Genomic DNA, 12,097 nt, shown 5'->3' on the forward strand with positions numbered 1-12,097 from the left:
GTAAAAGCCATAGGCTAGGTTATATTTGCAACCCTTCTGAAATCGAAAGAGTGTTGAAAAAAAGCTTTCAATCGAATGAAAATCTGACATATATGAAACATACGACAAAAAATTATCGATAACCCCTCGCGCGGCAAGATTCCTCGAAATGGACACTGTCCGACAACCCCGCGTACCGCTGCGCGCCGCACGGCGTGAAATTTTAAAATATTACTTCGCCGCCCGAGGGGATAGAATAACTTTTTCTGTCCTCCGGGCGGAAAGCGTCAACTTTGCTCCCGCTGCGCTAAACGAAATGCAGCTTTCCGCCTCCGTCGAGCAAAAATAGTATGCACACCACGGGAGGAAACGTAGGTCTCCCTTGGGACTCAAATAACTATTTTTGACGTTTCCAGCAGCAATGTAACAGATTTCAAAACCGATGTTGCCACTTAGTTTATTGACATTTGTATCAGCAATGCAGTCAACAGTGTTGCGTACCTTTAAACCCAAAGAGAAGTAATACCTAACTTTTTTTTATACCACGACGGTGACAAACAAGCATACGGCCCGCCTGATGGTAAGCAGTCACCGTAGCCTATGGACGCCTGCAACACCAGAGGCATTACATGCGCGTTGCCGACCCTTTAAAAACCTGTACACTCGTTTTTTGAAGAACCCCATACTGTAGCCCCTCGGGAAAACCTCGGCAGGAAGCTCATTCCACAGCCGAAGCGTTCGCGGGAGGAAATTCCTCTTAAACCGCACAGTACGCGACCATTTAGGTTCTAGGGTGTGAGGATGAACACCCTGCCGACGGCGAGCGGTGCGGTGATAGAAAGCGGCCGTCGGCATCATGTCAAACAATTCTTCAGAGCACAGCCCATTGTACAAGCGGTAGAACACACACAAGGAGGCAAAGTCTCTCCTTAGACTTAAAGGTTTTATCTTCTTCTAAAGCACAGACGCTTTCCGTATTTATTCCGCTATTGCACATGCATAATTATATCGTTCTCAAGTTCGTACTGTGACCTTGACAACCGGCATTATGAGCGGGACAGCAATATAAATATGCACGTATGTACTTAGAGTAGAAATAGCAACAGGCGTGTCAATGTGCGAAAATCTATATGAAAAGCGTCTCTGCTGTAACAAGCAAATACTGTTGAAATTTTATACACATAAAATGGAACCTCAATACGTAGGAAATCGTTGTTATCATCTGTTTACTTTTCCATATTCCGGGGTACCCCGAGAATGCGCGCCCGGGATGCAAATACACGTAATGGCCGGAACAGATGTGTGGATTCTATGCAAATGTACCATCGTTGTTGTAAAGTGATTGACCAAATATATACTTTATTGTAAAGAGATAAGGTTAAATCATTATCAGTGTACTGTTGTTAGTAGACAAAATCAGCGACATGATTCGGTCATGTTCTAATTGTATGAGGAAGACAAACAAATTATGTTTATCCAGGTTGAAACGAATGTAGCATGATACCTTTGGGTATGGTAATTTACACACACTAGCGGAATCTCCTGGGAATTTGCAAATAAATATTAGCCAGGGGAATGAGATTACTGTAGAATGACCCGAAATCTGTTAAAGTCAAGCCACACAAAAAATGTACTCGTGTTTAGCCTCGTGGATTCCAAGAAATTTTAATTTATCACGTAAATTCAAGTTTCCAAGTTATTTTTAAGTTGATAACAGATCTTAGCAAAATCTTTGTCTTAAAAGTTACCTTTCACAAGAGTCTTTTATATTATTTTTCTTGGAACCAGTCCTTATCATTTCACTGGAATCTTTCTCGTTAGCGACGTATATAAATTGTATGGAGAATTAATTTTACAGCGCTTCTAGCGATCACTTAAAGAATTAATGCCGTTTAAAGTGTACTAAAGACTAAAATATTAAATTTAATAATATAAATATTCGACTTCAGTTTAAAACATACATAAATACTTAATTAAAACTCTACGGACCGAAGTCTGTACCCCTAGTGTAACTTTGATCGACATCATAACGTGACGTACGCGTTTGCGTTAAGTCTCATTTTGTATAGGATTTTGAGTTTCCAAAACGTCCCGCTTGGCGCGCTCTTTCGAAATCCAATACAAAATGAGACTAAACGCAAACGCGTACGTTACGTTTGGAAATCGAATTTATTTACACTAGGGGTACTGATATGTGATTTTTTAAGTCGAACAGTTAATAATCGACTTTATAACACTCCGATAAATGTTTGAGCTAGCCAAATGACGGGAGAAAACGCCGATCGAGACTTAAGACGAAAGTAGAGGACCCGCCCGAAATCACCTTTTCATAAAAACGTAAGTAGTCCTCATTTTCATTGAATTGTTTTATTTACATATCGTCGGGCGCAAATACGTTGGTGCCATGCCACGCTACTTACATTGGTTCGCAGGAGAGCGAAAAGAAGCAAATAATAATTTGTTTTTTGATAAGTTTTACGTTTAGGAAATATTCAACTTTTTTATCATTTAGGGTACTTAGACTAAATGTTTCGGCACATATAGTACCATACAATTTTTAGGGTTCCGTAGCCAAATGGCAAAAAACGGAACCCTTATAGATTCGTCATGTCCGTCTGTCTGTCCGATTCTGTCACAGCCACTTTTTTCCGAAACTATAAAAGCTATACTGTTCAAACTTGGTAAGTAGACGTATCCTATGAACCGCATTATGATGTTTACACAAAAATAGAAAAAAAACAATAAATTTTGGGGGTTCCTCATACTTAGAACTGAAACTCAAAAAATCTTTTTTCATCAAACCCATACGTGTGGGGTATCTATGGATAAGTCTTTAAAAATGATATTGAGGTTTCTAATATCATTTTTTTTTAAACTGAATAGTTTGCGCGAGAGACACTTCCAAAGTGGTAAAAAGTGTGTCCCCCCCCCGTAACTTCTAAAATAACAGAATGAAAAATCTAAAAAAAATATATGATATACATTGCCATGCAAACTTCCACCGAAAATTGGTTCGAACGAGATCTAGTAAGTAGTTTTTTTTAATACGTCATAAAAATTTAAAAAAAAAAATTTTTCATCAAACCCATACGTGTGGGATATCTAGGGATAGGTCTTCAAAAATGATATTTAGGTTTCTAATATAATTTTTTTCTAAACTGAATAGTTTGCGCGAGAGACACTTCCACAGTGAAAAAATGTGTGTCCCCCCCCCCCCCCCCCGTAACTTCTAAAATAACAGAATGAAAAATCTAAAAAAAATATATCATATACATTACCATGCAAACTTCCACCGAAAATTGGTTTGAACGAGATCTAGTAAGTAGTTTTTTTAATAAGTCATAAAATAAAAAAATATTTTTTTTTTCATCAAACCCATACGTGTGGGGTATCTACGGATAGGTCTTCAAAAATGATATTGAGGTTTCTAATATCATTTTTTTCTAAACTGAATAGTTTGCGCGAGAGACACTTCCAAAGTGGTAAAATATGTGTCCTAAGTGGTAAAATGTTGAACGAGATCTAGTAAGTAGATTTTTTTTAATACGTCATAAATGGTACGGAACCCTTCATGCGCGAGTCCGACTCGCACTTAGCCGCTTTTTTTTAATATTGTGGTAGTCATGAAATAAAAGCATTTTTATTAAAGCCATGTCCGTTTTTGATAAGTAAATGTTAAACGTCATGTCATAATTTTCTGTTAACAGATTGTAAATTACCCTATATGGTACAACATTTTTGAAAAATATTTTTGTAAACCGATTAGAGTCAATTATAGCATATTCTTCGTTATTTTAGGAATCATAAAAAATAAGCCTTTTTGTTAAGTCATTGAGTAGATGATACCTAGATACTTTACGCGTATTTTGATCCTTGACTTTCGATGCCGACTGTGCCGTGAGGCCCGTGAGTCACTTATTTGACAGACGTCAAAAAAAAAAAGAAACTATTTGAAGCCAGTTTATTTATTCGCTAACTGTAAGAACGACGTAGGTAATGAGATTTTTCTACAACAACATGTTAAAGGTACCCATTATGGAGGGTAGAGGTAAGGAGAACAATCTCTTATGGAAGAACTGTTGCTAGTGCCCAGCTGTAAATAATAGTTCGGAATCTCTCCAGTGGCGCTAGAGTATAACAAGGACATGACATGACTTAGACGTGATTGAAGGAGTGAAGTGCGCGGTCAGTGATTCGATATTTCTTATCAAGGTCATTAATTTGTTCGCGATTAATAGTGGCGCCACCTATTTATAATATGTTTTGATGAACAGTTTTTAACCACAAAGATTGTTCTCCTTTCATCTACCCTCGATAGTACCCATAGCCCAGAATTGTCCAATATAACCCTGATCTCTCATTACGCATAACTCCTTTGGACCTCGGGTCACACTTAAACTGGTTAGGTCTTTAGTAATAACAAACTGAATCAAATGCCTAAACGGGACCCCTGCGAATCCTGAGAGGGTCTGAGGGCTCTTACCGCTGTTATTATGGTGTTTTTTCCCTGAGTGTCCCTTTGTTTCCCCATTTTTTACTTATATTTGTAAAGGAACTTGAAAATGAAACGCTGAAAAGATACAGTTTTATGTAAGAATGGAATACATACTCTTTTTTAGAAAGTAAGTGTAATAATCCTTTTACGTATTTGAGCAATAAAGAATTGTAATAAATAATATATTTGACAATTTTATATAAATTGACCTTGTCTTACGGTAAGCTTAATAAAGCTTGGCAATAGATAGATACGTATAAATACTTGTATACATGGAAAACGGCCATACATAATAAACATAGATATAATAATAGGTAATGTAGTATTATAATCTCACACATGGTGACGAAAATGGCTTCGAGATTCCTAAATAGCACGCAAAATTTAAATACTAGTAGGATTAGGAAAGTACGATATAAGATTTGAAATTGGAATTGATGAAGAACCGTTTCTATATATAAATCATTGCCTTCATCATATATTATTGTCAATTAGCAGTTAAGTAGTAGTGTAGAGATAGTAACGCACATATTTCATCCCCGGGGCTTAGGTTCTATTAACATCTATACGGCTGTTTACCATGCATTGGATGGATGATGGATGCTTGATGCCACCTACTTCGAACTTATAAAATATTATTTTCACAAAGTAAAAGATGCGCGTTCTTTTCAAGCGGCTACTCTGACTTAAGCTGTGATTCTATTCCACGGGATTCGAGGGTTGCCAAGGACGACTAATAAAATGATGTTTTTAGCCTCGAATCTTTGTCTTTTGATCTTTCTCGCCGTGTGAGCATTTTTGGAGAATGTGCATTACCTTTGTTGATAGTAGGTGTGTGTATTGAGCGATAGGTACTTTTTATCATTTTTCCTTTTTGAAATCAACTTTATTTTTTCTCAGTAAACATTTTTTTTCGCCTTTGAATATGGATATAAAGGTGACGTTTAGCAAGGTAAGCTCAATGCTGCTAGCACGTACAGGGAAACTACACACCGAACACTGGCTTAACCAGACTGGATGCAGACAGGCCAAATCATCAACAGAAAACACAAGGGCGTAAAATTATTTTTTGCGCTGGTAGCCTAGCGGTGCGAGCGTGCGATGAGCGACCAATGAGTTTTTCGGAACGTATATTTACCGGTCGCTTTTCGGTTAAGGAAAACATCGTGAGGTAACCGGACTAATCCCAAAAAGGTCTCATTTACCCTCTGGGTTGAAAGGTCAGATAGCAGTCGCTTTCATAAAAACTAGAGCCTACGCCAATTCTAGGGATTAGTTGCCAAGCTGACCCCAGGTTCCCATGAGCCATGGCAAAATGCGTGGGACAACGAGAGGAAGAAGAAGAGGACAAAAATATCGAGAGTAGTATCAAATATATATATAATAATGTCCTTTTATCGAATTCGCAATACAAGCTATAAATGTCTCATTCAGATGCCACAAATAGAGCGGTTATTACGTGTCCAACCCAACTCACGCAATAATAGCCCTAACCTAAAACTTTAAACTGCCTCGTTTGCTCTAGTGTTTAGAAAGTCTTATGTAACATCAGAACATTACATATTTGTCTAGTAAGCGAGTAGTCCATTCATAGTTCGTGATCACGCAGACTTCGTCAAGGGCTTACAAAAACAAATCAGCTACAGGCTTCGTCATACTAACAAATAATGTAATCCGCAACAGGCTATGTCAATCTTACTCACTAAATTTACGAGTAAGTAGGCCAAAGTCCCCACCCCGGACCGTACCTGGCCCAAAAGTCCCCATGATACTGGCAGCGTTGCCCCGGTGAATTGGCAAGGAGATCTTTTGGATCAGATACGCGTAAGTCCACTTTCTTTGCTCTTCGATCTCATTATAAATTATTTTATTAGCCTTTTGAACGCCGAACGACGAATTTGAAATTGAACTTTACGGAGGCCCGCGTTAGTCCCTATTGCATTGGCGATACTGTCGGCTGTAGCCGTCGTTGGCGACCTTGGCAAGTCTTTCAGATGTCGGCCATAGCCGACGGTGGCGGTCAAAAGGTTAAAAAACAAATATGATATGACAAGTACTTTATTTACCTGAAACAATCACTAGTGTCACTTTCACTTTCACAATCACTTTGTTTTATTCCTGGTAAATAGGCTGCTAGTTACAATAGGTACTAAAACCACTATAAACAATTTTGTTTATAAACAGTGTTTGTTAACAAAGTTTCCCAGACAATGTATGGTACTTATGACGAGACATTGTTTATAAGCCTGTTTTATAAAAAAAATGTTTATAATGAATACGTGGCTTAAAGCAGATGTAGAAAAACCAGCGAAACACACGTGTCGTTATAGCAGTAGTATTTTTTTTTGTAGAGAACTCTTGTTACCAAAATGGACCCGAGTTAAACTTGGGTAGCTGACGCATTGACAAGTCCCTAAAGGCTAAAGCTCCACAATAAGACGGAACTCGTAAGCTGTGTGACTTATCCGCAAACTTGTAAAGCTCTTGTTGTCACCTTGCTTGGAAAACCCTTTTTGGGATGTGAATGAATGAAAATCTTTATTTCAGGCAGATTAGCTCATAGACAAATATCCTAATACTAGCATACATATTATAAATAGTATTTTATACAATTAGTGATATAATAGAGAGCTTTTCAGTCGAGTACCGTGTTTAGGCAACGAAGGTTGCTGAGTTGCCTAAGTAAGGTACGAGATTGAAAAGCTTGATTATATAAATATAACATAAGTGTGTGTGTCAAGTTTCCTACCAATATGGATAAATGCCTGGGAGGCGTATTCTGATTATAATATCAGGTTTTGGATTTGATCTGACGAAAAAAGTGACGAAAGTGTTATTTCTCGTGGAAGAAATGTCAAAATCAGATCAGATTCATAATTTGTTATTACACTCAGAATCATAGAATATTAATGTATTCCTATAACCCAGGCCAATTTTTAATTTGAAACTTTCTGTTATTTCTATAAGAGTTCAACATTTGAGATGAATTTGTACTTGTATATACAAAGTATGCGGGAACTTACGAGGCCAGAGGGGAAGTCTGTGCCTAGCAGGTAAAGGCTGGTGTTTATAATAAAATAAATTATTTTTTAACTTTGAAAATTAAGTGTGTATCCAAAAAATCAAGACTAGCAACATAAGAACGTGATCAATTTGGAATATTTTTCTAAATCCACGACTTACCTCGACAGGATAGAGCAAATGTTATTTTAGACAACCCAACGTTTTCATTCCTGTCGCCCTTACAAGAATTTTATTAATTGAACCATTATAAACGTAGAGCTGGTCGAGATTTAAGTCTAAATAAGCAGAAATTAATTAAGTGTTAAACTTAGGGCTTCTTTCACAAAGTCTGAGTAAAGTATTGGATAGCTAATTAACAACTAAATTAACTGCCAGATAAAACTACCTTAATTTTTAACAGTCCAGACGCGGTTTATTTATTTAGTATAAAGTCTATTTTGACACTTGGAGAGACTTTACACCTCCAAATTTTATTAGTATTAGTACTCTGACATTGGGGACCTTTTACATCTCCAGATTTAATGTGTTTTTAACCATAGAGACTATACATCTCTATTGTATTGTAGTAATTATTTATTTTAAGATTATTATAATGTAATGTTTACCCAGGTATTGGCTGTTGTATTTATAAATGTTGTTATGTATTTTTCATGTCACTATATGATGTTACTATAAATGTTGTATTGACTTGTAAAAGAGCCCTTGAGGCCTACTTGCAGAATACATTTTTGAATTTTTTGAATTTTGTTAATGTATTTATCATCGAGTTAAGCTTATTTGAAGATTATGAAACGCTGACTATGACTATTCGTCAGATAAGTGGCAATTAGTTTATTCAGGACTTTACTTGGACATTGTGAAACAGGTCCTTAGAATTCAAAATATCTGGAGTTATAAAGAGAACCTTGTTTCAAGCCCGATTCAAAAGGTCTCTTTAATAAAGACTTCGTTATCAAGTATAAAGATTATATAAAAAGAAGAGAATCAGGGTTACTTCCTATTGATAAATTATTTTTTTTAACAGTGGTCATAAAAACAAATTTAATATAACAGTCAATCGAAAAACGAGGCAAATGCACACATTCACCAATATCCAGGGTGTCACCGCTACAGAAATAGCAAGATGAGAAGTGAGGACACTTTAGCCTTCTTCTCCGTCTTCTTGGGCAGGAGCACGGCCTGAGTGTTCGGCAGCACACCGCCCTGGGCGATAGTCACACCGGAGAAGAGCTTATTCAACTCCTCGTTGTTGCGGATAGCCAGCTGAAGATGTCTGGAGATGATCCTGGTCTTCTTGTTGTTACTAGCGGCGTTGCCCGCCAACTCGAGAACCTCAGCGGCCAGGTACTCCATGACGGCGGCGAGGTACACCGGGCCGCTGGCACCGACGCGCTCGGCAAAGTTGCCCTTGCGTAGAAGCCTGTGGATACGGCCGACGGGGAACTGGTGTTCAGCATGGTTAGAACGGGACTTTGTCTTTCCTCTAACCTTGCCACCTTTACCGCGTTCAAACATGTTTAAAAAGATTTAAGTTTAGTTTACACATAAAACTTCGTGCTTTACGAATCTTGAGACTGCCAGATTAAAAAATCGGCTGACTGGATTTCATTCGATCTGGATTTTTTAAAGGCGGAAGCGGCCTCTCATACTTCCTTTCCTTTCCGCCTTTCAACTGTTGTGGCGGGTCGCTCCACGGGGGAGCCCGGAGAACCAATGTGGGGAGGTCAATATTCGTCTTTTTGAGGACGATGTGTGCTCCTGGTCGGCATCGGCACCATGTTCCATGATTATATAGCTTCACGGAGTAATAAACATGTTTGCGCTCTCAATTATTTTTAAATCAAGAAAACTCACTAAAATAAGATGGATAAATTGTGTTATCGCCGTCTTCATTTTTTATACTAACTTCATAGTAGTTTTAAAGAGCTAGCTAATTTGACTGGTTAGTACACTTCCCTGATTCATTTATTTTCGAATATCTTAATTCATGTAAGTAGGTGCGTCTTAGGGTAGCTCGATCGTATTTATAACTAAATTGGAGCGAGCTTGATCCAATACAAGTGATGTAAAACTGATATTTAGAGGAGATCAAACAGAGGTAAAATTGTAATGTTCAAATACATCCCTTGAGCACCGTAAGCAATAGGAATACATGAAGTACTCAACCCCCCCTTGTTAAGAGGGAGGCTCAAGTAGGTTGGTCCTTGAGGTATTTCTTTGGCACAATTTGGATGGTTTACTTTAATGTTAAACCGTGGAGTGCGGGGTGAGAGGTATTTTGTTTTTGCGATGTTTTTACTAATAAAAATGGTACTTCAAAATAAAATAAAGGGCAAAACTTATCCTTTTATATTATAAATAGGGCAATGAAAATACTGGGGGTCTATCCAAGATGACAATCGTTGATATGACACGCCAATCGAAACTTTAGTAATGTATGAAAATAGTCACGTCACTTTTCATAGCATCTGTCATACCATCATCATCTTCCTGGTATTGCCCGGCATTTTCCCAGGGCTCATGCGAACCTGCGGCCCGCTTGGAAAATAATTCCAGAAATCGGCGTAGGTACTAGTTTTTACGAAAGCGACTGACCTTCCAACCCAGGGGTAAACTAGGCCTTATTGGGATTAGTCCGGTTTCCTCACGGTGTTACCTTCACCGAAAAGCGACTGGAAAATATCAAATGATATTCCGTACATAAGTTCCGAAAAACTCATTAGTATAAGCCGGGGTTTGAACCCGCGACCTCCGGATTGCAAGTCGCATGCTCTTACCGCTAGGCCATCAGCTCTCTCTCTCTCTCAGCGCTTGAGTCACACAAATACGCCGTCAAAAAGCTGAATACAATCTATGTTACGCTGATATTTTAAAACGACATTCTTAATATGTTCCTACGTAACATTTCCAAGTAAATTAGGCATAAGTAATGAAAGTGTATTTATAAAATTTGTGAAATTTTATAGTTGCTAGTTGGGCGATTATTAATTAGTCTTGAACCTAACTAATCAAACTATTCACCAACGCTTCTCTAGGCCACCAGCGCTTCTATAGCATCTGTCATATCGATTTTTTTTTCTTTTCGTACGATTGCCATATTGGCTAGGCCCTCAAGGGTTACTATGTGGTAAGGTTAAGCAGCGTGGACGGAGTGGCCAGCAGAGCCTATTATTTATTTTTGTACCGACATAAAGTAGCATACATATAAATTAGAAATAATTAATATTAACTATTTTTGATTGCAGAAGGCCGCCAAGCTCAAGTGGGATTGGACGGGATACATCTGTAGGATGCAGCCAGACGGATGGGCCAAAATAGCAACCGAATGGACACATAGATAATCCGAGACAGGCAGGCCAAAAACGAGATGGCGTGACGACCTGGACTTATTTTGTGGCGACTGGCGGGAGCATGCACAAAACCGTGACGAGTGGCGGAAGACAGGGATGGCCTTTGACCAGCAGTGGGGACACAATTTAGGCTATTTAAAAAAATTAAACGTGGAGTTGGCGGAGGATTCCAATGATTAGCTGGACAGAAAAGAAGTTAAACGAAGAGGTTCTGAGCATGGCAGGATAGAAGAGATGCCTGTTAGACACAATAGCTTATAAAAGGGACAAGATGGTTGGCCGATTGATACAGCACGACCTATAAAAAAGAATCTATCGGTCACGTGACCTGTCACGAGTTTAACATTTTTTCCACATCACAAAAAGTGCACAGCAGCGCCGCTAAAGAAGTTTTCACTTCAAAAACATCTTAGAGAGCAAGATTGAGGTAAAAGACGCAGGGAAGAGCCAGGCTGACATATCTCAGGCGAATAAAAGATACAGTTTTTGTCGTGTCGTCCGAGGGAGTTAAAAGGCTGGCCCAGCAAAGAACAGTGGTAATTACTCCACTGACAAGAGCATAGCTCTTAAATATTGGTGATGATGAATATAAATTATAAAGTGCTATATAAACTTGTGAAACCGCGCCCTTAAGCAAGCTTATCTTCCTAAAAACCATTCAGACAAATTCACTTATCTTTCATTACGACCCCGATTAATTTAAAGTTGATAATTATTCTACAAAAGTTAAATTAATACTTAAACTTATACAAAAATTTAATTATTGGTCTAGTCTATTAGCAGAAAAAAGTTAAGGATTTAAGAAAAGAAATATAAAGTTTAAAACAAATTTAGCAATTTCAACCAAAAATATACAAAGTCTTTTAAAATTACAAATCTAGGCAACACTGCGAAAGTTAAAGAAAGAACCTTCAATAAACCTATTTCAATTCGGTCCCCGCAGACACGGTAACTTTTTTGTTTGAAACTTGTAAGTCTATAATCGACATGATAAAGATTTTAACCCGTGTCCGATATTATCGGGCACCGCGGGAGTTATATATTTCCAATTTCTGAGTTATGATAGAAACAAAAGAGCTTAACTTTTGGAATAAGTAATTATATACCGACTTTTCTGCTTAGAAGTAATTTACTTGCTAAGATCACCTGTAAAATTAAACAGGCATTGGTAGTGACATTTAAAAGTTTCGCGTTTTGATCGCATTTCAAAACATATTTAACACATAAATGGCTTGAAATTGTGATGCCA

General features: G+C 37.9%; 2 protein-coding genes across 2 annotated transcripts in view; one reads left to right on the forward strand and one right to left on the reverse strand.

Moving 5' to 3' along the window:
- LOC133530529 (uncharacterized) overlaps positions 1–12,097 on the forward strand; it is a 547,295-nt gene that overhangs the window by 411,425 nt on the left and 123,773 nt on the right. The window lies entirely within an intron of this gene.
- LOC133530673 (histone H2A-like) lies at positions 6,622–9,136 on the reverse strand. The gene has a single exon (XM_061868685.1). The coding sequence runs from the start codon at positions 9,011–9,013 to the stop codon at positions 8,606–8,608; it is 408 nt and encodes a 135-aa protein (XP_061724669.1). The 5' UTR covers positions 9,014–9,136; the 3' UTR covers positions 6,622–8,605.

The sequence above is a fragment of the Cydia pomonella genome, chromosome 23, assembly GCF_033807575.1.
Source record: "Cydia pomonella isolate Wapato2018A chromosome 23, ilCydPomo1, whole genome shotgun sequence".
Classification (NCBI taxonomy): domain Eukaryota; kingdom Metazoa; phylum Arthropoda; class Insecta; order Lepidoptera; family Tortricidae; genus Cydia; species Cydia pomonella.

Bases quoted from the DNA above. Each gene is read 5' to 3' on its own strand.
- LOC133530673 (XM_061868685.1), bottom strand. From the start codon at position 9,013: ATGTTTGAACGCGGTAAAGGTGGCAAGGTTAGAGGAAAGACAAAGTCC.